The sequence below is a fragment of the Pezoporus wallicus genome, unplaced genomic scaffold, assembly GCF_028554395.1.
Source record: "Pezoporus wallicus isolate ANWC-B61680 ecotype Strahan unplaced genomic scaffold, APGP_CSIRO_Pwel_v1 contig_8723, whole genome shotgun sequence".
In the NCBI taxonomy this organism is placed as follows: domain Eukaryota; kingdom Metazoa; phylum Chordata; class Aves; order Psittaciformes; family Psittacidae; genus Pezoporus; species Pezoporus wallicus.
In genome coordinates this window covers 227,747-252,377 of record NW_026635404.1, presented here as the reverse complement: position 1 = coordinate 252,377, position 24,631 = coordinate 227,747, and the positions used below count along the sequence as shown (strand labels likewise).

Here is a 24,631-nt window from a genome sequence, read left to right as displayed (position 1 = left end):
AGCAGAAAAGCCCTTGACCCTGTGTAAACACTGCTCAGCAATAAGGAAAACATTCTTCTATTACTAACACCCTTTCCAGCACAGACCCAAAATAACAGCCTCATACTAGACACTGTGAATAAAATTAATTCTATCCCACCCTAAATCATCACACCTTCTTTATCATTACCTTCAGACTCATCCTTCCCCCTGCTTCTCTTGTTTTGGCTAAGGTCCATTTTACTACTTGGTCATTCGTATCATCCCTTGATTCTCACTCCTGAGACTTTTGTTCCTATTCAGATGCTTCTTCTTACATATGGATTTCCTTCCTCTAACAGTGATCCTGCACCTCAGCAGGACCCCTCATGCTCTTTCACATTGCAGACTCAGAGCATCTGCAGCATGCAGAGCCTGTGCCTTCACCTCTCCATCCCTATGTTTGCTACTACAATACACTGCCTCTTACTCTTCACTTTGTCTGCTCGAGTCAGCATCTGATGGATTACAGTATCAATGTAGCCCTTTTCATCTCCTTTAGCACAGCATTCTGCCTCCCCCCACCCCCTTCTCAGACTCTCTTGTCAAATTATTTATAGGAGATTGATTCACAGATCTGTTATGTCTAATTATATCCATTTACTTCTAATATGAATGGCAATTCTGCTAGCAGTTAAGATTGCCAAAAATGTTTTGACCTAAGAAAGAGGAGGTGGTGGCTACGTATGCAGATCAGACCATATAAAAGTACCCTGGGATCAGTGTGTCTTGTCCTTCCTCAGAAATCTCTAAGGTAAGAGTCTCAAAGGCTTTAGATTGGGGAGGTGGGGGATGAAGGGAAACTGGCCCTGCATTTCACAAGCACCAGGGCATTCCTACAGATGCTCACCTTCATTCAATGGGGTCTGCCAATGTCAGTTGTGATTTTCAGTCAGCTTTGAAGGCATCCATATGTTTTCTGTCTAAATTTTCTCTGTGCAGCAGTAAGAAGGAAGTCGCTAATTCTATTTTACTATACTGAACAGCTTCCAGACTGTAAGCCATTCATCTTGTACCACAAAAGGTAAGATACTGACTTATTCACTCTTCAGGGACAGAGTTGGTAGGATTTCTGAGAGGTGTGCTGGCAATCCCTGGATCCTTATATTTACGTCCATTGTATAAATGTAGTGTAATAATTGGGCTGGATTGCTGATATCTTTGCCACAAGATTCTCAAAGACAGGTCTTAGTACTAATCACTGCTGCATTGTCGACATTCTCCCTAGGATTCTCCCATAGACAGCAAATTCCTATATTAACAGACATTAAGTCCTCAGCTTAGGAGAAACTGTCCTGAGAAGAAAAGCCCCATCAGGAAATAGCTTTCACTTACTTGTCCATAAATGAAATATATTCTTTATCTCAAACATCAAGGGTCACTAGCAGTAGCTGTTGAGTGCCATATTTTGCATATTTATCTTAATGTTTTCTCTTTTTTTCCACAGGGAAGCTTGGGGAGTGGGGTTAGAATGTTGTGTATCAAAACATCAAAGTGCTAAAAGAAAACATTTCGGTCTGAGCTTCCTTATAGGTTTGCTTATACCTATGAAAATATTGCACAATTATGATATAAGTATATAGGCAAATATTCATAGTCACGGGGAAATGAAGACAGGATGACACCTTCTTGGATAACTAAAGAAAGAGATGGAACAGCGACTACATTCAAAGTTTTAAATATTTGCACCCAGGAAAATTAACTGGTCAAGTTTACTTTTGACATTAATTTATATAAATTTTAACAAATATTGTCACTGAATTATATCTCTCAAAATAATAAAATACAAACAAGCTGTGATGTGTAAAGAATATAACTAGCATGCCTTCAGTAAGTGGAGGAAAGTTAGCAAATCACTGACTTCAGGGAAAAAAGAAAACATATAAAATAGTAAAAAAATACTTTTAAAAGGCAGCCTACTGACATGTATTACATACTAAGATAATGTATACTAACCTACTATATATACTATAAATTGCAATAATACCATAATGATAAAATGTAATAATAGCATACAATATCTAAATAAAATAAATACAATATACATGCAATTTACATAATTAATACACATTACTATAGTATCTCCTAATATATATAATATGCTACTGCTATTCCTGCTAAGAATCTTGTAAGAAAATGTGAGATATTACAGGCAATGATAAAAATGCTGGTGAAAGACTGGGTCCATTTTATAACCTTACCTAATTATTTTGTGAAATAGTCTCTTTTGGTTAATAACATTTTGATGAAGTGAAAAATCATGTAGTTAGAAACAAAACCATCAGTCAGGAGATTGTACCCATGCATTTGAATTTATGACAACAAGCTGTTTCACAAACTCTGTCTTTGCTAGCTAAGTAGGCAAAGCAGTTCTGTTCATGTGCAAGCAGTGGAATGCTGAGTGGAACAAGGTTTATAAAGTGCAAAGAAACTGTGATTATTAATAACTTATTATTTCTGTTAGGCTGGACATACTGTAATGAGGAGTTTGCTAGATGGTAAGGAGTTCAGAAACTAGTTTAAAAATATTCTAAGTTCAGAATTTCTTTCTTGCAATCAAAGTGAAACTGGTTTGAAAGGAAAAGTTAACCAATTTTTTGATTTTCACCTAGAGGTCTGCCATAGCTGAAGGTATTAATACAGAAATTAGCTTCTTAATTCAGAAAAGCTCCTCAAAATCCAGATTCTAGGTGATGAACTAGATAAACCAATCTAGAAAAATATATACATATAAATTTGTAGCAGTATTAATTTTGGAACAATATGAAGTCCGGCTTTTCATGAAAGATTTGCATTAAACTTTTCAGTCAAGACAATTATTTGGCAATAATAAACTGGGTTATCATTTTGTTTGGAGGTTTCTTTTGAAGTAGTGAAGGAATACAAGATTACTTGGTTTCTGTTACAAAAAAAAGATCAAAGCAGAGGATATCAGCTCTGTTTGCTAGCAGACGGATCTGTGGAATAATTAAAATATATGACAACTTGAGCTATTATATTACGGGGAATGTCTTTAGTGAGAAGTGCTAGTAATATTAGCTCTCTGCATACCCAGTGTGCTGTGCCTCTTCTAGTGTTCTGTAAACAAATCTCAGAGTCTGAAAGGTGGTAAACAAAAAAAGGCATGAGAGAGCTTTCACAGTACCAGAATTGGAAATACCTAGTGAATGCACAGAAAGCATTCCTCTGTAAAAGCTGTCATCCAGGAGGTGTGGACTACATAAAACAGAAATAAAGGCAAGAAAATTATAGAACATTGCTATGACTTAGCAGGAAAATGAGGGTGTCAATTCAAGCAGTTGATGCCTACAGCAAAGCAGCATTTGATCCACTGTGCTGTGGGAGTGTTTCTTCCACCATGTGATATTGTAATGTATTTTCTACCCTCGCAGATACTCGTTGCATTACCCCTAGTAAAGAGCAGCCATGTCGTCAGATGCTGAGATGGCTGCCTTTGGGGAGGCAGCTCCTTACCTCCGGAAGTCAGAAAAGGAGAGAATAGAGGCCCAGAACAAGCCTTTCGATGCCAAATCATCAGTCTTTGTGGTGCATTCTAAGGAATCCTATGTGAAAGGCAAAATCCAGAGCAAAGAAGCAGGGAAGATCACCGTCAAGACTGAAGATGGAGAGGTGAGTTGCATAAAAATCCATAGCTTAAGAATACAAATTAATCATACTGTGGACTTTTAGAGGTCAATTTTGAATCTTTCTATTCTTTGACAGACCCTGACTGTGAAGGAAGACCAAGTCTTTCCCATGAATCCTCCCAAGTATGATAAAATCGAGGACATGGCCATGATGACCCACCTCCATGAACCCGCTGTGCTGTACAACCTCAAAGAGCGTTACGCAGCCTGGATGATCTACGTAAGTACCAGCAGCAGTCTTCCTCTGGGTAGCTGGGAGGAACTGCTCTGCCAGCCTAAGTGGAAGCCAACGTGCTGTCTCCCTTCCCCACAGACCTACTCGGGTCTCTTCTGTGTCACCGTCAACCCCTACAAGTGGCTGCCGGTGTACAACCCCGAGGTGGTGTTGGCCTACCGAGGCAAGAAGCGCCAGGAGGCTCCTCCACACATCTTCTCCATCTCTGACAATGCCTATCAGTTCATGCTGACTGGTGAGTGCTTGATTCCCTCACAGCAGTGTAGACCAAAGTCCCCACTGACCTCACCGGGGCACTTGACAAACCGGCTAAAACCACCTCTGAGCTGTGCGACTGAAAGCTTGAGCGAGTTACACAGGAATTAATTTTAAGTGACCCAGAAGAAAGCCTGGATTCAGCAATGTGTATTATTTACACTTTAATGTATGAAATTAATCATACTCCCACTGCAGAAACTACTACTGCACTTTAATTTTTTTTCCTGATGGGACAGAAAGACTTATTCTATATACTAGATACATACAGCCAATATGATTAGATTTCTTGATGAGTACTATGTGAAGGTCAAGAGGGCACACAGATCGTGAGGACCACATGCTTCTTACAGCTCAATTGCCGTAAGAGGCATGCTGCAATGCATTCATTTCAGGTTATACTTTCTATTGTTCGGATGTGGAAGGGAATTGGGTAGTCTTGGGCTGCTTGAACTACCACACCTGGACTTTGGGGATGACCCAACTTGCATTTACGGCTTTATTTCTCATTCAGTTTAATGTCCCTTGGGACAACAACTAATACTATGATTCATTTTGACTCTTTCCTAGATCGCGAGAACCAGTCAGTCCTGATCACGTACGTACACTCCCTGCTCTGGTCCCTGCGCGGTGCCCAGTGCCAGGGGACCTCCTGCCTGACCACACGCTCCCTGCTTCTCTTGTTGGTTGCACAGCGGAGAATCCGGAGCAGGGAAGACTGTGAACACAAAGCGTGTCATCCAGTACTTTGCAACAATTGCAGCGAGTGGGGACAAGAAGAAGGAAGAGCCACAGGCACAAGGCAAAATGCAGGTGAGATCCTAGGGGTAGGAACCCGCAACTATCAAATTCATTGATGAGCTATATCATGACAACAAGATTTCTATTTTAGGGGACACTTGAGGATCAAATCATCAGTGCCAACCCACTGCTGGAGGCTTTTGGTAATGCCAAGACCGTGAGGAATGACAACTCCTCGCGCTTTGTAAGTTGTCGCCTGGCACTAAATTACTTTTAGCTGTCAGCAAGCTGACTCAAATGTTCTTGCTACCAGGATTGGTCAAATAGATCTCCATTGGCTTTTCTGCTTCTTTCAGGGTAAGTTCATCAGAATCCATTTTGGTGCCACGGGGAAACTGGCTTCTGCAGACATTGAAACATGTAAGTGGCCCTCCTGGCCTCATCCTTTGCCTTCCATCTTCCTCAGTTCTTGCTCTAACTCTGTCCTACCATCCTTGCCAGATCTGCTGGAGAAGTCCAGAGTCACTTTCCAGCTCAAGGCAGAAAGAAGCTACCACATATTCTATCAGATCATGTCCAACAAGAAGCCAGAGCTCATTGGTAGGCAAGATCACTAACTGCTACAGACAAAGCTCATGGAACAACATTTAACTCTGTATGTGCTAACTACCATTGATCTGTATGCGGTTTGCCCTTCTTTCCAGAGATGTTACTGATCACCACCAACCCATATGACTATCTGTATGTGAGTCAAGGTGAGATCACGGTTCCCAGCATTAATGACCAGGAAGAGCTGATGGCCACAGATGTAAGTAATACACTGAAGTTATCTTAGGCAGACTCTTACCTTTACCAGGCATGCTACTTACTCTCCTGATTCTTTTGTTAGAGTGCCATTGACATCCTGGGCTTCACTCCTGATGAGAAGACAGCCATCTATAAGCTGACAGGGGCTGTCATGCATTATGGCAACCTGAAGTTTAAGCAGAAGCAACGTGAGGAGCAGGCAGAGCCGGACGGCACAGAAGGTACCAGCAAAACCTATACTGGAGCATAGTATAGACCAGAGCACTCATCAACACAGGCAGTAAAATTAATGGTCAGAATCATTGACCTAGCCTGCCAAGAAGCCAGAATCCTGAAACTGCTCCTCTTTGAGGCTGAAGACAAGTCAGAGTGCTTGAATTGAGCATTGTGCTACTTCATTATACATGGGGTTGCTAAAAAGGAATATCACTTAATGCTGCATCTGTGGCTTGTATGTTCTGCATTTTCCGTAGAGTCTCAACATGTCTCAACACATCCATGCTTGAAAAATAGGCATTTAAAGATATGTCTATCACATTTGCTTTGCCTATAATTGTTCACAGCTGCATTCCTTTAAAAGTTTAGGGAAGTATTTTTATGAAAACAGCGTTATTTACATGTATTGAAAACATGAACTATCAAGGAGTCTTTTCCTCAGTTGTTTTTTAATGTTTGTGGTTTGAGTTTCTTTTAGAAAAGACAAATGAAAATGGCTGGCAGAAATACAGTTGCAATTAATCTGATAATGATGAACAGTAATAGTAAAATAGGTAAAATAATAACTGATCATTGCATGAATATAACCAAAAGAATTACAGATGAATAGAATAGTATTAGATTACTATATAATTATAAAAATATAACTCTTCAAAAATGAAATAAAATGTAAGTTCCAATTTTGTTCTTGTTTCATACCTTATTTTTTCTATTGATAAATGTACATTAAATAGTTATAAATACCACATAAAGTAGAAGCAGCTTAAAATTAGCATCTGTAAATATATATTTATAATGAGGTCTGGGCTTCTTATGTTAATGACTCTGTAAATAACACTGTTACTTGCCATCACCTTTGCTGTGAGAAGACAGGAAACAAATTGAAAAGTGATGATAGTGTATATCCAGAGCTACAGTGCTTGTATTTTATAGTTGAGTTTCAGATGAAATGAGAGCTCAAAAAGACCTATGAGTGTCTCTTTAGGAGGAAATGCGACCCACTATAAAAGTTGTAGCAGATATGTATTCGTGTTTTTGCTGTAATACTACACTAATCTCTATTTCACTAATGACAGTACAGTTTCACTGACTACAATTTTCAGTACAGTATACTTCAATACCAACCAGTTCCCTTTTCTATCTGTCCAGAAATTTTGACTTGTTTGACCTGCATTCATGGCCCTATGCCCTTTTGTGTCTGGTCATTTGTTTCAAAAACTTACATGTTCATCTTAAAGGCATTTAGAAGAATCTTTACATTTACAAATTGTCTAAACTAAGTGGGAAAAAAATCAGTAAATCAAGAAAAATTACAATATTTTGAAGTATATGACAAATATATGTAGCTTCTGCAGAAATTATTCTGAATGACAAAATAGGTCTACTGGAGAGTTAATCCTGCTGTATGCTTGGTTCCTTAGTTGCTGATAAGGCTGCTTATCTGATGGGTCTGAATTCAGCTGAACTGCTAAAGGCCCTCTGCTACCCGCGGGTCAAAGTTGGGAATGAATATGTGACCAAGGGTCAAACTGTGCAGCAGGTAAGAAACAAGTGATGATAGAGAAAAATGACATGAGTTAAAAATTCTGAACTTCCTCTCTTGCTCTGGATGGTAACTTTTCTTTTCTTTTAGGTATACAATTCAGTGGGTGCCTTGGCAAAAGCTGTCTTTGAGAAGATGTTCTTGTGGATGGTTGTTCGTATCAACCAACAGCTGGATACGAAGCAGCCCAGACAGTACTTCATTGGTGTCCTGGACATTGCTGGCTTTGAGATCTTTGATGTAAGGAGAGCATCTTCATACAGGTTTCCTGAAAGGGGCATTAAGAAATGGGAATAGTATTGGGTTGGATTTGTTTGTTTGTTTTTAATTAGGGATTGTCTTTATTTATTGGATAATCCTGACATTCCTGTAGGAATGGCACTCTTCTGGTTCTCATAGTATGTATTATCCCACTAAGGCTGCAGATTTCTAGAGATGTCTATTGTTGCATGCAAAAGTGCAAATTGCATTGAAAAGTGATATAGGGATGTAGAACAGCTGATAGGTAGCAGAACCAGAGTTTGAGGAAGTTAAAATATGCCATCTTGAAGGAAGATTTTTGCAATGCTGAAGCCATTGGGAATGCTCTGAATACTTGTAAATAGATTGACCATATAGACAAATTCAAGCAGATGAAAAGCTGGACTTGGACAAAGCTCTGTAAATCATTTCATAACTCAGAGACACATTAAGAAAGTGCTAGGGTCTGAAAGGGTAGATTAGAGGATGGACTGTGCCAGACACCTGTCCAGTCCCATGACTAGAATTCAGGACCTCAAACATGAGTTAAAAATAAAACCTATTGGAAGATGAAAAGTGTTTCTGAAACGGAACACAAGTAAGTAAATCTCTGCATTTGCAGTTCAACAGCCTGGAGCAGCTGTGCATCAACTTCACCAATGAGAAACTGCAACAGTTCTTCAACCACCACATGTTCGTGCTGGAGCAGGAGGAGTACAAGAAGGAAGGAATTGATTGGGAGTTCATTGACTTTGGGATGGACCTGGCTGCCTGCATTGAGCTCATTGAGAAGGTTCTGGGCCCTACACACTTAATAGTTTTCCAGATGTAAAATGTAAAAGAAGTCTTCTGTGCTCAAATTAGACCACTCTAATGCATGGTATCCACACTTAACGCAGCACTTAACATCATTTTTGCACATACATTTTAATTTGTCTGCTACTACACTGTTCGTGGGATAGTACACATGACCTAAATGGGGCAAAAACGTCAGTCCTAGCCACTGTTCTGGAGTTCATACTCAAACGTGTGTATTTTTTAATGCATGCTGAGTGAGTAAATGCACTGAGCAACTTCTGGTTTAATATATACATAAAGAATTTTTTTTGTCTTCTTTCCAAGAAAAAGCATTAAGGAAGCATAAAGCCTTATGTCAGAATGCTCCTAATTTCATTTCTTTTGCTTTCCGTCTTCAACTATCATGCACATAGTGTATTTCTAGATGCTAGGTCTTTATTACATCACACGTCTGATCTATCAGAAACTTACTGGTGATTTTGCTTTCATATAACTGATGGCATATCCACTAACAAAATGCCAATTCTGGAAGAATATAAGACTACACATTTTGAGGGGGGGTTTTTTATGATTTTTATCTTCCATTCCTCTCTCATATACATTTTGCCTGCTTCTTGCTTCCACACTTTCATTCATCACGTGTTGCTACTTCTTCCAGCCCATGGGCATCTTCTCCATCCTGGAAGAGGAGTGCATGTTCCCCAAGGCAACTGACACCTCTTTCAAGAACAAGCTCTATGACCAACATCTGGGCAAGTCCAACAACTTCCAGAAGCCTAAACCTGCCAAAGGCAAGGCTGAGGCTCACTTCTCGCTGGTGCACTATGCTGGCACAGTGGACTACAACATCAGTGGCTGGCTTGAGAAGAACAAGGATCCCTTGAATGAAAGTGTTGTGGGGCTCTACCAGAAGTCATCCCTGAAGACACTGGCCTTACTCTTCGCCTCTGTTGGTGGCGGGGAAGCAGGTGATTCCTTTTAAATAAGTTGTACTATAATTTAAAAAAAAAAAAAAAATTGCAATAACATTTTGAAATAACATTTAAGATTTAAAAACTGAAAACTCCAAATCTCATCTGACTTTTGGAACTCAGTCACTCAGACTAATAAAGGATATTACATTTCCCTAGAAACCTTAATAGATCTGTAGGTTTAAAGACCAGGCAGCTGTACTACAGCATTAACGTAGACGAGCCAACAAACCAGATTTCTGTAATATGGGGCATTCCCAAATACTTCAAGAACTCAATCAAATGTATCAATGTGCTGCTAAATTTATGCACATCCTTAGATGTGAAGATCCATAAAGACTGCATTTAGTATATTCACTAGGGATGTATTTAAATCCTTAAATATCTTACTATGCAAAGTATTACATTTTATGTTCGCATTTTCTGAACTTCAACTTGAAGACATTAGATTTCATTATGCTATCATCTGAACAAGTCAAGTCTCCCACTGTAACTTTTATGAGTCTCCCTTTGTAACACTGTATACATTTGCAAATTTTGATCATGTTATTATATTTTCTATAATTTAAGATGAGCACAGATTTTTTTTTTTCAGATTCTAACCGCATGCTTTTGATGTTCTTCTCTGTTTCAAAAATTATATTATTGTTTAGAGAGTGGTGGTGGTGGCAGCAAGAAGGGTGCCAAGAAGAAGGGTGCTTCCTTCCAAACTGTCTCAGCTGTTTTCCGGGTACAGTAGAATAATTATTATAACTTTCTCATTTTCTGAAAAGAAGATAGAAAATCTAGTTCAGAAAAGTTTTAGATTAATTTCATATGCAAAATCCTTATTGTCAGAAAAAATAAAGGCATGTGCTTCTTAACAAAGGATTCTCATTGAATCCTCAGAAGTATTCTTTCAGAACTGCATGAAAATTTGATAAAAAAGAAAATACTGCTGATGGTTTTATTGCAGTGTCTTTACTCCATCTATTAGTGATATTGTACACATGACATTCTTAAACCCAAGTCTTTGCTCTTGCTCTTCAAGGAGAATTTAAACAAGCTGATGAGCAATCTGCGAAGCACACATCCTCATTTTGTGCGATGCCTCATTCCTAATGAAACAAAAACACCCGGTAAGTTGTTAAAGTTCAAAGATACAATAAATTTCTTCTTCTCCATGCAGTACAATGAATTAGCAATTCATTATGTCATTTATTAGGTGCCATGGAACATGAGCTGGTGCTGCATCAGTTGCGGTGTAACGGTGTACTGGAAGGGATAAGAATTTGCAGGAAAGGATTCCCCAGCAGAATAGTCTATGCAGACTTCAAGCAAAGGTCAGATTCCAAATCATCCACCCTCCGCCATATCCACAAATACTGAATAACTTGCATTTCCTGATTATTTTAACTACTGTGGGAGTTACAAGAGGAGTTTATTGTACCTACATTTTAGGCATAAAAAGGTCAATGGTCAAAGTTAGTCATCAGGTTTCTTTCTATAGCTAACTAAAAGAAGAGGAATTTTCAAATTATTTATTCCTGTCCTTGATTCACATTCTGATATGGGATAAGGCATTTTTTAATTAACTATCCAGAAAAGAAGTTGACTAACTCAGACTTATTTAACTTCTAGGCAAGTTAAAGAAGGTAACTTGCAGCCATCAGCAGAGAAATGAGAATAAAGAATCTATAGCATATTCTAGACTAACTTGTTGGAAAACGAAATAAAATTAAAAGATCTCACTTCTTGCTCTGTATCAGCAGTACTCACAGAGTACATACTGCCAATGTTTTGGATGAAGAATGGTTTCTCCTCTCCCTGTATTTTGTTCTTGCACATAAAGTTCAACTAGATGATCTTAATGTCCTTTCCAGCCCTAACTACTCTATGATTCTATTTTGAGATAAGGCATTAGATAACAGGGCATGTGAAATATATCAGTTCCCAATAGAAATCTGTACCCATTCTGTGTCAAGAATTTGTAGATTAAGAAAAGTGCAAATTTTTCTCAAAAATATATGTTTACCCAAGCAAATGTGATTTCTAAAGAATGGAACAGAGTTCAGACTTATTCACCTCTCTTCCTCTCTTGGTCTCCCTTCCAAGAATCTTAACAATGGCATCAGTTGGTACAGGTTTGATTGAGCTTTCAGGAATCTGAATTTCTTTAAATTCTACTTCAACCTATAGGTACAAGGTGCTTAATGCCAGTGCAATCCCAGAGGGACAGTTCATGGACAACAAGAAGGCATCTGAGAAGCTCCTTGGATCCATTGATGTGGACCACACCCAGTACAAATTGGGTCACACAAAGGTACAAATACTGCTTGACTGATGTATTGTTCCTGCTCTACCTGTCAGTGATGTGCAGCAACATTCCCTTTCTCAAGGTGTTCTTCAAAGCTGGGCTGCTGGGACTCCTGGAGGAGATGAGGGATGAGAAGCTGGTACAGCTCATCACCCACACACAAGCCATGTGCCGGGGCTACCTGATGAGACTGGAGTTCAAGAAAATGATGGATAGGAGGTAGATACTTATTTGGCTTGCTGGGCCAATCCTCATGAGATATCAATGACATGAAGAAAATTGAAAATAAGCTTCTTCTCACCAAATCTCATTTACTTATCATTAATTCAGTTTAGCAATATGGATGTATTTGGGAGCATACCCTTGCAGTAGATGAAGAGTATAAAGTCCTGATACAGGGGAAACATCACCATTTTTAACTTATATCACCCTTTGTACTAGTTTTTCCTAAATTCAGTAAATGGTTACACTATATGTATGTCCAGAAACCAGACATCTAGTCAAAGCTGATTATTTTAAGTCACCATTACAACCAAAGGTGAAAAAGACATAATTTTAGCACAAGAGAAGTGTACTCTTCCCTTGGATAACTTTCATGAAAGAAATCAAATCAAGTTCTGGAGCTGTTCCATTTTTGACCGTGAAAGCAAGCCAAACATCTTTCAGAAGTGTTCATAAGTACTTCAAAAGTGTTCATAATGTTTGATAATCTGCATCACACTAGGGAGTTTTCCTCAGAGATACATATGTATATATATTAAATATCCTAAATATACTTAAGAAATATATACTTAATAATTTATAATAAATATTTTATATGCACAGTGATATATGAAACTATAAAGTATTGTACATAGAACTTCATGTTATATGTGTCAAGATATAGGATTAAATATGTATCATAAATATAACAATAGATAAAATTTTTATTACCTTTCAGGGAGTCCATCTTCTGCATTCAGTACAATGTTAGGTCCTTCATGAATGTGAAGCACTGGCCCTGGATGAAGCTGTTCTTTAAGATCAAGCCCTTGCTGAAGAGTGCCGAATCTGAGAAGGAGATGGCCAACATGAAGGAAGAGTTTGAGAAAACCAAGGAAGAGCTTGCAAAGTCTGAGGCAAAGAGGAAGGAGATGGAGGAGAAAATGGTGAAACTGGTGCAGGAGAAAAATGATCTGCAGCTCCAAGTACAGGCTGTGAGTATTGTTAATGGTTTTGGCTTGTAATGTTGCCTCTAAAATGATTCCAAGGGTTTCAGTAAGAGGCACATTATCACAAACAGTATCTATTTTTTAAATGTATTTTACAAAATAGCAAGGAAAATCTAGAAATATTAATCAGTTCACAATGAATTATTGAATCTGGCTCCTTATATTTTCAATAAAGAGAAATATCATCACTTTCCAGTGAGCATATATTACGTTTTACATTATGACATTTTAAAATATGTGTGGCACATATGTGCTATATAATTCTTATATATTATAATCTGATCAGTGAAGGTAGTCTAGAGGTTCTATTAACACCTTTTACTTGAACAATCACAAGTGGATTCAGGTGGAGTAGGAGGGTGCGATACTGTCAGGGATTTCTCTAGCAATTATTGTCCCTGCCTCCTCTGGAAAAACAGTGATGGAAGTGGAGCCCTCCCCTTTTTCCCTGAAATAAAAAAGTAACAAAAATAATCCTCTTAAACTGACTTTTCAAGCAATGATTACAATTCATCTTCCCCATTTTGATGCCTACACTTTTAAAGTCTACATATGAGCTAGTAGCCTCAGATACTCCTTGCTCTTCATCAAGAAATTCATCCTTTTAGAGTATGATACAATTGGTTTAAAGATGTAATATTCTTTTGTTGTTGAATGGACTGTATCTTGATATCATGGCAGATATCTAAATCTACACAACACAAACCCCAACCTAGCTGTCTTGTTGTACTTTAAAAAGTCTTCTGCCTGGGTAGTATCATTGCTCTTCACTAGAACTAAGAGGAGAAGAACAAGCAGTATGTAGACAATAAAGATCACTTCTTAATAAATTTCATCTTAAAATGCATGGAAACCCAGGTAATTGATACTACCCTGATATACACGGTTCTCCCTTCCAAACTGTTGTTCTTCACCACAAGGGCTAGAAAAAGGCCTGATTCAACTATTCTCTTTGAAATAGAGATCTTAACACAAAGTTGTCCAAAACCAAAAATTAAATTCATGCTCAGTAAATCTTTTTGGAACAGTTTTAATCGTTTTCTCAGCTAAATGTTTCAGGTTTTAAAGACTGTATCCTACAAAATCTGCCTGCATCATAGAATAATAAAATCATTGAACAGTTTGAGTCAGAAGGGACCTTAAAACTCATCTAGTTCCAACCCTCTGCCACGAGCAGGGATGCCTTCGGTTAGATCAGGTTGCTCCAAGCCCTATTCAACCTGGCCTTGAACACTGGCAGGGATGGGGCAGCCACAGCTTCTCTGGGCATCCTGTGCTAGTGTCACACCATGCTCATAATGAAGAATTTTTTCCTAATATGTAGCCTGAATAATGATCTAATCTAGATGGTCTCTTCAGTAGAAGACTATACCACTTTACAGGCGAGTCAAATGCAACATCAGTAAAACGATAAAAAGTTACAAGGGTAATATTGCTATATATGATATCAGGAAATAAATTAATTTTGGATTTGCATGAGCAGTTAAAGCCTTTTTAAAGAATCCTAAGAGTCTCTACCTATAATGTGATAATATATTAATTTATTTTCTGGGATGGATAAAGTCCAAGCCAAACAGATACTGAACAGTAATGAATTTTAACTAAAAAGGACTTCTTTGAAAATAAGAATTCCTGGTTTGAAAATCAGTAAGAAAAAACACTTATGTGAGAACTACTTTATTTAACTCAATCATGTGTAGGAAGCTGATGCTTTAGCTGATGCAGAGGAAAGATGTGAACAGCTCATCAAAGCAAAAATCCAGTTGGAAGGCAAAATTAAGGAGCTGACAGAGAGAGCAGAAGAGGAAGAAGAGATGAATGCTGAGCTGACAGCCAAAAAGAGAAAACTGGAGGATGAATGCTCAGAGTTGAAGAAAGATATTGATGACCTTGAGTTAACATTGGCCAAGGTTGAGAAGGAAAAACATGCCACTGAAAACAAGGTATGAGGCAGAACCTGTCAGTCATGCTCTAGAAAAGAGATCTGTGCTGTTACAGGACTTCTGTACCTATTTCCTTTGTGTTCACTTCCTCCTTTCTTCTCAAAGGTGAAAAACCTCACAGAGGAGATGGCAGCCCTAGATGAGAATATCACCAAGCTGACAAAAGAGAGGAAAGCCCTCCAAGAGGCCCATCAGCAGACACTGGATGACCTGCAGGCAGAAGAGGACAAAGTCAATACACTCACCAAAGCTAAGACCAAGCTGGAGCAGCAAGTGGATGATGTAAGTGCATAGGCATACAGCAAGAACAAGGCAGGTATGGGGTTAGATCTGGTGGACAGGGTATTCATAGTCTTTCTCATTTCAGCTGGAAGGGTCCCTGGAGCAAGAGAGGAAGCTGCGCATGGACCTTGAGAGAGCCAAGAGGAAACTCGAAGGAGACTTGAAGCTGGCCCAGGACAACATCATGGATTTGGAAAATGATAAGCAGCAACTGGATGAGAAACTCAAGAAGTAAGTGTGGCTGTGGGGCACCTGAGCACTGGCCTGTTGCACTTGTCTTTTTTCTTTCAGCTCTAACATGGTTTTCTTTGCCCAAAGGAAAGACTTTGAAATCAGCCAGATCCAGAGCAAAATTGAGGATGAGCAAACCCTGGGCATGCAGTTACAGAAGAAGATTAAAGAATTGCAGGCAAGTTTCTGTTCCTTCTGCTCTCTCATCCATCCGGGTCAGGTAAGAGGAGGGCACGGGTGTGAATGGTCCCTGACGTTCTCCAGGCTCGTATTGAGGAACTGGAGGAGGAAATTGAGGCAGAGCGAACCTCTCGGGCAAAAGCAGAGAAGCATCGGTCTGACCTCTCGAGGGAGCTGGAGGAGATCAGCGAGCGCCTGGAAGAAGCAGGAGGGGCTACAGCAGCTCAGGTCGAGATGAACAAGAAGCGTGAGGCCGAGTTCCAGAAGATGCGTCGTGACCTCGAAGAGGCCACGCTGCAGCACGAAGCCACGGCTGCTGCCCTGCGCAAGAAGCACGCGGACAGCACCGCTGAGCTTGGGGAGCAGATCGACAACCTGCAGCGAGTGAAGCAGAAGCTGGAGAAGGAGAAGAGCGAGCTGAAGATGGAGATCGACGACCTGGCCAGTAACATGGAGTCCGTCTCCAAAGCCAAGGTACACAAATACCTTCTAGATATTTCTGCCTCAAAAGAATATTTCTTTGTAGTGATTCAAACATAAGCAAGTATTTATATTTTAACTTAGAAATTTAAGTTAGTCATGCTTAAAAATAAATAGTTGCACTTCATCACTTGAACTGAATTGTATATTTCTGTAGTAGTATAAGACAACCAGAATAATTCATTTGTAGTACCTAACCTAAAGAACTATAGGAACTCATTTCCTGGTTCAAAATATTATGATATGAAATGAAAGGCACTGATTTAGTCACTTCTTTGGTTCTCCTAAAATAGATATTACTTCTACCTTACCCTTTTCTTATCATTCCTTCATTCCTATAATTGGCTTCATTTTGGGCCCTTGAGAAGACTTGAAATTCTCAGTAATTATGTGTTGAAACACCAATCATCTTTCACTCTGTTTTTCATGAAAACAGGCAAATCTGGAGAAGATATGTCGCGCCCTAGAAGATCAGCTCAGTGAGATTAAGACAAAGGAGGAGGAACAACAGCGCACAATTAATGACATAAGTGCTCAGAGAGCTCGGCTACAAACAGAATCTGGTAAGACATTTCTGGGGTTTAAAGAGAACACTGTACATGACATGAGGCTTTAAAAAAAATGGCCAGAAAGATCATGAAGTCTTGCTGGAACCACAGCTGAACATTAACCAGAAATGTGCTCTTGTGACAAATGCAGCCAACAGAATCTCAAGATGCAGGAGAAGCGTTGCCAGAAGGTTAAAAGGGGTGATCCTTATCCCTGCTCGGCACAGTTGAAGGCCCACGTGGGGTGCTGTGTCCTGTGCTAGGCTACCCATACCAGAGAGATACAGGCATCCTGAAGCAGGACCAGTAACATGGACTGGAACAAACAGTGGATGGAACAACCTTCACAGGGGTGTGGTAGAGTCTGATCACTGGAGGTGTCCAAGACCTGACTGGAGAGGGTGACACATAACCATATCTAGGTGCTCTTTCCCATGAAAGGTCTCTTCCAAATGGGACTGTTCTATAATTCTATGACTGGAGTTTCAAAGGAGAATTCATCCACTTCATAACCTAGACTTCATCCTTCTTCCCAGAGACATTCAGGACAGGACAGTGATATACCTGAGCACATACACAGTATAGTACTAATTCTGAAAGCTTGAGGCTTGAAGGGACCATGGGACTTAGTGCAAATATACATTAAGACTAGTCAGATATTGGAAAAAGGGCATGATGTACCTCATTTCTTGCCTCCAAGATAAATACTTCAGCATTCTCAGAGCTATGGACAGGTATAAGCAATTAGAATTCCATGGAAGAAATAAAATGTTGTTAAACTCCAAATATTTTTATATGCATTTAATTATCAAGGTTGACACTTTTCAGTAAGGCATAAAGAAGCTCCTTTACTCATCTGACTTCCCTCAGGGGAATACTCGCGCCAGGTGGAGGAGAAAGATGCTCTGATTTCTCAGCTGTCAAGAGGCAAGCAGGCTTTCACCCAACAGATTGAGGAGCTCAAGAGGCACCTAGAGGAAGAGATCAAGGTGAGAAAGCTTCACAGTCTTCTCCATTGGATTTCTCCTGTCCAGGAGGGGCTTCAGATACATATGAAATTACAGAATGAACAGGAGGGAGAAAAAAAACACTTGGATAATGCAGTCAGCTGTTCTCATATTAGCTTTGCTCTTCCTTCTCTACTGCCTAGTCATTAAGTCTTCTGCAGGTTCCCAGATCTTCCTTTCTCCTTCAGTACCTTGCCATCATTCCCACATTAGAACAATCCAGTGCCCATGAATACTTCAGGCAGGAGATTTACCACGATACTTCCATTCATTGCCATACTAAAATTCTTCCCTACAGGCCAAGAACGCACTGGCCCACGCCTTGCAGTCTGCTCGCCACGACTGTGACTTGCTCCGGGAACAATATGAGGAGGAGCAGGAAGCCAAGGGGGAGCTGCAGCGTGCCCTATCCAAGGCGAACAGTGAAGTGTCCAATTGGAGAACAAAATATGAGACGGACGCAATTCAGCGCATGGAGGAGATGGAGGAAGCCAAGTACGAGGGGAAGCTGAGCAGGGCTGGCAGAGACTGAGAATGGAAATTTGAGGAGACCGCTGTGATATTGTCAGGAAGAAGTCAATGCTCTGCTTTGGGATGGGGTGGCAGGAAGTTAGAGAATGTACATAACCAAAAACAGGTATGCATAGGAGGAAAGCAGAAGCAGCAAAGCTCTTCAGATGCACAATAGCAGAAACATGCTGACATGAGTAGAAGAGTGAACAGCAGAGCATGAGTTCTCTGAGCCCTGTATTCAGACATAGAAATACAGTGGCTTTTGGGGAGAGGTCCTATACTTCTGTGTAAATGAGAATCACACAAAACAAGTGGCATAGGGTGCTCCTCTGAAAAACATAGTGGCTGCACAACATTGGCTCCCATTTGCGTCCTCACCTGGACCTGTGCTTACTACATTGCAGGAAGAAGCTGGCACAGCGCCTGCAGGATGCAGAGGAACATGTTGAAGCTGTCAATGCCAAATGTGCCTCCCTAGAAAAGACAAAGCAGAGGCTGCAGAATGAAGTGGAGGACCTGATGATTGACGTGGAGAGATCAAATGCTGCCTGTGCAGCTCTGGATAAGAAGCAGAAGAACTTCGACAAGGTCTTACAGGCTCCAGACTGGGAGCTTCTGGGGAGAGCATCCCCTCCTCATTGTCACATCCATACTGACACCCCTTTTCTCTTCAGATCCTGACAGAATGGAAGCAGAAGTATGAGGAAACACAGGCTGAGCTGGAAGCCTCCCAGAAGGAGGCCCGCTCTCTTAGCACAGAGCTGTTTAAGATGAAGAATGCCTATGAGGAGTCCTTGGACCACCTGGAAACGCTGAAGCGTGAGAACAAGAACTTGCAGCGTAAGTCATAGAATCATAGAATAGTTAGGGCTAGAAAGGACCTTAAGGTCATCAAGTTCCAATCCCCCTGCCATGGGCAGGGATACCACACACTAAACCATATCACCCAAGGCCTCCTCCAACCAGGCCCTCTGCTCCTGGCAGGGCTTTCTCAGCACCCACCAGTACCCACCGCTTCACATGGGTCTGTGCCTGCACATGGGCAAAGGTGCCTGTCACGTTGGTGTGTGAGGGCCCTTCCCATTCTGCTCTGTGCCCAACCATGCCATTGGTCCTTGTTCCCACAGAAGAGATTTCTGACCTCACGGAGCAGATTGCTGAGGGAGGGAAAGCGATTCATGAGCTGGAGAAAGTTAAGAAGCAGATTGAGCAGGAGAAATCTGAGCTCCAAGCCTCACTGGAGGAAGCTGAGGTACACATCATTATTTGTTGCTATTTACACATCTTGGATCTCTATCTCATTACAAGTACTATCAAGTCATTCTCAGACTTGAGGAAACGAGTGTTTGCATCAAAGTGCTAAATATTATTTAAACATGGCTCTCCCATTTTACTTAGAGCTTCAGGTTGAGCATTTGCCACACAGGAATTGTTCTAATTTACTCTTGTCCAGGCATCCCTTGAACATGAAGAGGGAAAGATCCTGCGCCTCCAACTTGAGCTCAACCAGGTGAAGACTGAAATTGATAGGAAGATCGCAGAGAAAGATGAGGAGATCGAACAGATGAAGAGAAACCACCTCAGAATTGTGGAGTCCTTGCAGAGCACCCTGGATGCTGAGATCAGGAGCAGGAATGAAGCCCTGCGTCTCAAGAAGAAGATGGAAGGAGATCTGAATGAAATGGAGATCCAGCTCAGCCATGCCAATCGCCAGGCTGCTGAGGCACAAAAGAACCTGAGAAACACACAGGGAGTGCTCAAGGTATGGCACAACAAAACAGGTGCTCACTGGTTAATGAATAAGATAAATATTTCCCTGTTGTACAATTTTATCAGAACTATGTGAAAATAGGAAAAGGGAAAATAGGAAAATATACTTCACAGTCCTTCTTGTCTTTCTTTCCAGGATACCCAGCTTCAACTGGATGACGCTCTCAGGGCACAGGAGGACATGAAGGAGCAGGTGGCCATGGTGGAACGCAGAGCAAACCTGTTGCAGGCTGAAGTTGAGGAGCTACGGGCAGCTCTGGAGCAGACAGAGCGGACAAGAAAGGTGGCTGAGCAGGAACTGATGGATGCAAGTGAGAGAGTTCAGCTCCTCCATACCCAGGTCAGTGTAGAAATATATTTGGTATCTATAGCTTTTATCCATACAGATAAAATAACTGAAGACTGACTGAATTATAACAGTAGTAAAATACACTGTAATTTTCACACTATTTTGTGGATAACAAATATTAAGTGTGATTTTTCAGGTGCAGATGCGAATTTCACTAGACTACAGTGCAGATACCTTAAAAGTAATAAATTTTAGAGAGATATGTGAGGTTCTTACCTGTTAAACTCAATTGAGTTGTAGGGTTTCAGGTCTACATTTGAGACTGTAAAGTCAGGTTGATTGTTAACAAAATAGGAATACACTAATACAGTTACTGACATCATTTAACAATGTCATTATAAGCATGGTATATCACCATTTAAAACTTTTACTGCCACAAGATTGAAAACTGTAAAGAAATATTACATATTTTATCTTTGTAAGTCTAATTTCCTTCTCTATTGACTGAAAAATTTTGAGGAAAGATTTATGGAGGATGTTCTTGAAATACTGAAGCATATCATGGCTGAGAAACAAACAGCTGCCACAGCAGATCCTTTAGAACAGAATAACATGTGACCTGATGGGGCAATTTACATTAAAAAAAATATTTATGCAATATTCTTGATATAATATCACAAGGTAACAAAAAGAAAATGGTCATGTTGATGCTCTTCAACAGAACACCAGCTTGATCAACACCAAGAAGAAGCTGGAAACAGACATTGCCCAAATCCAGGGTGAGATGGAAGATACCATCCAGGAAGCCCGCAATGCTGAAGAGAAGGCCAAGAAGGCCATCACAGATGTGAGATCCTTTCATTGGTGATTCTGGATGTATTCTCCCCCAGAATGTCTCCAGCCCCAAAATGGCTTTGACCCTTTGCTCTCTTCAGGCGGCCATGATGGCAGAAGAGCTGAAGAAGGAGCAGGACACCAGCGCCCACCTGGAGAGGATGAAGAAGAACCTGGACCAGACGGTGAAGGACCTGCAGCTCCGTCTGGATGAGGCTGAGCAGTTGGCACTGAAGGGAGGCAAGAAGCAAATCCAGAAGCTGGAGGCCAGAGTGCGTAGGGCTGGTGTTTGTGCAAGAGTGAGCATGTGCCTTGGAGAGATAGCAGGGAAGCTCCAAAGATGGGCTTGTGATTGCAGGTGCGGGAGCTGGAAGGCGAGGTTGATGCTGAGCAGAAGCGCAGCGCTGAAGCCGTGAAGGGTGTGCGCAAGTATGAGAGGAGGGTGAAGGAGCTGACCTTCCAGGTAAGGCAGGTGGTGTTCTTCAGGTCACACACCCTCAGCCCAGAAAACCAAAGCTGTTTCAATGCAATCCTGGACAAAATGCTGTTCTGTGGTGTGGAAAAACTAATAATTCACTTTCTTTTCTGTTTGACAACCACCCTAGTCTGAGGAAGACCGGAAGAATATTCTCAGGCTCCAAGATCTAGTGGACAAGCTTCAAATGAAAGTGAAATCTTACAAGAGACAAGCTGAGGAGGCTGTAAGTATTACTGAGTGCAGTCAGTCCCCATTCACATGGAGGGGGAATTCTGTGTTGGTGTTTTACCCTGCTCTGTCCTTGGAAGTGTTCACAAACCATGTAGAAGAGGCCCTTCATGACACAGCTCAATAGTGGCCTTGGCACTGCTCGGGTAAAGCACTTGGTGATCTTGGACTTGATGACCCTAAAGGTCTTTTCCAACCAAGCTGATTCTGTGATTTTGTAATTATTAAATATTTTTAAAGCTATTTTATCTCTCTTTGTATCCCCAGGAGGAGCTGTCCAATGTCAACCTCTCCAAGTTCCGCAAAATCCAGCACAAGCTGGAGGAAGCTGAGGAGCGGGCTGACATTGCAGAGTCCCAGGTCAACAAGCTCCGAGCCAAGAACCGTGAAATTGGCAAGGCAGAAAGTGAAGAGTAAATGCCTCACGTGGTGCGAAGTGAAAGAGAATTGCACAAAATGTGAAATTCTATCTCTTTGACTTTGTAATCACTGCTTAGTCCTTTACCAAGATAATTAACACATAGATAATAAAAATTGTAGAGCTTTTCCCAAGGAAATAATGGTTCACCTTTGTATTTTGATTATTATCCTGAATTCTTAATTTCTAGGCTAATTTGTTTTTCTAATTTATTTAAATTCATTCAATTAAAAACTTGTTTCAGGTATTTTCAGTGTTTCAGCCACTGTAAAAATGGTGTAATGAGACAACTTGCTTCATTCTCATCATGGAATTTCATCTGATCTCCTTAAGGCAGAAATCACTGATTGTTCTATTAAATCATGTAGAAGATTCATTTTAATAGAAATAAATCTTCTGCATGATTTACAAGAAGATAATTTTCAGGTTAAACATCTTCAGTCCTTCAAGATACTTTGAAACATATTTTAGAGGACATTTAAACCTAAAATGAGATCTACTTTTAAGTTTCATTCATGAAAGTGATGTACAAACCCAAATTCCAAGGGCAGTACAACCTGCTACCTCATATAGTCATTCACTGTCTATATTGTGTTCATAAAGGTCCCATGAATCCTCTAAGCTGATCAGGCAGCCACTGAAGTTCTATGTAGTCTCCAGGGTAACCCAAATAACTTTGCCTAGACCGGACTCTGTCACTTTTGATTATGTATTAGGATATATAACATTTATTCGTTTTCAAAAGGTCTGATTCTTAATTTATGACACATGAAAAACAGCATTCAGTGACTGAGAGCTGGTTAGTAATTTTTTCCCTTTGTTTTCTTCTTACTATTATTCAAACCAAGCTTGCAGATGAAAATACTAAATTCCTCATAGGCTTTCCAAGATTATTAGATACATGTGTGAAATATTACATATTAATGTATTTACCGTATGCAAGTAATGCACATGTACATGTACATACACACGCACACACACAAATATACGCATATAAAGTTTCCAAAGCTATTTTTTCAGCACTAATCCAGTAACTTGAAGATGTATATTACTGTTTCATCACTGACACGTAATCAAGGTCAGAAGTAGTCACTATTTTTGGAGTTCAGTATCAGGACTTTGATAAGCATTTTACAGCTTAAGAGGACAGCGTCCCCTGACTGCAGTCCTAGTTGAGTGTCACCATATCTCCAAACCCATTGCCAGAGTCACATGTCAGACACCTGAGAAATTAATCTGTGGGATTTATAGCCATCTGTGAAAAGTATTGCTATCAAGTTCCTTTTGGAAGAAAATAGAAAGATGGCACATCAGCATGCAACCTTTATACTATGTAGATAACCCTGTTTTCATGTGTGCCACAGACACAACAGCAGTAGAAAACCTCCTTGCTCAGAAACCCCCTTACCTGACAAAAAAACTGTTTGGGCTTTTGGAGGCCCCACTACTTGCTTTCGTGATGCTTTTTTTCCTGCCTTTGACTGAACCAGATCATCTTTTTTCAGGGAGTGTGCGGACTTCTAACTAAGTGTAGTCCAAACCATTACTGTCCACAGATGCAAACTTTATAAATAGTAGCTACCTTCTTTGAAAATAACTTACATTCCAGTGTAAAGATATGACTTCGCTTTCACACAGGCTCCTTCCTATCTACTTTGCAGGGTATGCAGAAAATGAAACCCTGAATTACAAAACATGGGCTGCAAAAGCCCATGGGCTGCAATAGCTCCAAGATGGTATCAGTACAGAAACCAAGGTTGACTTACCAACCTATCAACCTACCAGGGCAGCACAGCCACCTGGAGGAGTTTGTAAGCTTACTGGCTGCAGCATATAACATTATTCCTGTAGGACAGACAACACCTCATCACCCATGGATTTCAGCTGATGTGGTCAAAGGGCTGTGCAATGCTGTGGCAAGTACAGCAAACCTCCTCTGGCTGCTCAGTGCTGCGGTCATACGTACACTTCAGCTGTGTCTAACAGGATGACTGTGAGGAGTTGTATCCTGAAGAACAGGATGGGCAACTGCTTTACTCTCTCTACCTGCCACATCTTGCAGACACCTTGCAATTCTGCCTTCTGTGTCTGAGGTAGTCTGATAGTCTTACTGAACAGACTACAGCAATACCATACTACGCCCATTACAAAGCAGTCCGTTGTAAGCCAAGTCTTACAACAAAACAGCAAAGAGGAAAAACATATCTGGTCTGAGCCAGCTGAGATGAGTATTCCCAAAACAGCAGATTCAGTATTTTCAATATGGGGAGGGAACTGATCCTTTTGCAAATGTGTTCTGCCTGTTAGAATTATTATCAAACCTTCATTAGATTGTGAGGGAAACAGGCTGATGGACTGAGGAATACACAGACAATACTGTGTATGTGAATACTGGTGTGTAAATTGGCTTTGTGAATAGAGTTGGTTTCTTCTGAAAAACTGTTAGTGACCA

The 24,631-nt window shown here is 40.4% G+C and overlaps 1 protein-coding gene across 1 annotated transcript; it reads left to right on the top strand.

The window, feature by feature from the left end:
• Positions 1 to 3,429: 3,429 nt before the first annotated feature.
• Positions 3,430 to 22,187, top strand: LOC130606688 (myosin-1B-like). Its single transcript, XM_057423217.1, has 38 exons — positions 3,430 to 3,648; positions 3,742 to 3,885; positions 3,979 to 4,135; positions 4,726 to 4,753; positions 4,851 to 4,968; positions 5,048 to 5,140; positions 5,253 to 5,316; positions 5,398 to 5,496; positions 5,601 to 5,704; positions 5,786 to 5,924; positions 7,341 to 7,459; positions 7,553 to 7,702; positions 8,325 to 8,495; positions 9,159 to 9,468; positions 10,125 to 10,201; positions 10,502 to 10,589; positions 10,676 to 10,793; positions 11,650 to 11,773; positions 11,850 to 11,986; positions 12,708 to 12,963; positions 14,679 to 14,921; positions 15,027 to 15,203; positions 15,289 to 15,434; positions 15,522 to 15,612; positions 15,699 to 16,088; positions 16,531 to 16,657; positions 17,513 to 17,631; positions 17,948 to 18,144; positions 18,567 to 18,750; positions 18,837 to 19,002; positions 19,290 to 19,414; positions 19,616 to 19,924; positions 20,069 to 20,272; positions 20,943 to 21,068; positions 21,157 to 21,327; positions 21,414 to 21,518; positions 21,661 to 21,756; positions 22,029 to 22,187. Exons 1-38 carry the CDS (start codon positions 3,445 to 3,447, stop codon positions 22,176 to 22,178), a joined length of 5,826 nt encoding a protein of 1,941 aa, XP_057279200.1. The 5' UTR covers positions 3,430 to 3,444; the 3' UTR covers positions 22,179 to 22,187.
• Positions 22,188 to 24,631: the final 2,444 nt, after the last annotated feature.

Coding starts and splice junctions, on each gene's coding strand:
- LOC130606688 (XM_057423217.1), top strand. CDS start 3,445: ATGTCGTCAGATGCTGAGATGGCTGCCTTTGGGGAGGCAGCTCCTTAC. Junction 4,754..4,850: donor AACCAGTCAGTCCTGATCAC/GTACGTACACTC, acceptor TTGGTTGCACAG/CGGAGAATCCGGAGCAGGGA. Junction 18,145..18,566: donor GAGGAGATGGAGGAAGCCAA/GTACGAGGGGAA, acceptor ACTACATTGCAG/GAAGAAGCTGGCACAGCGCC.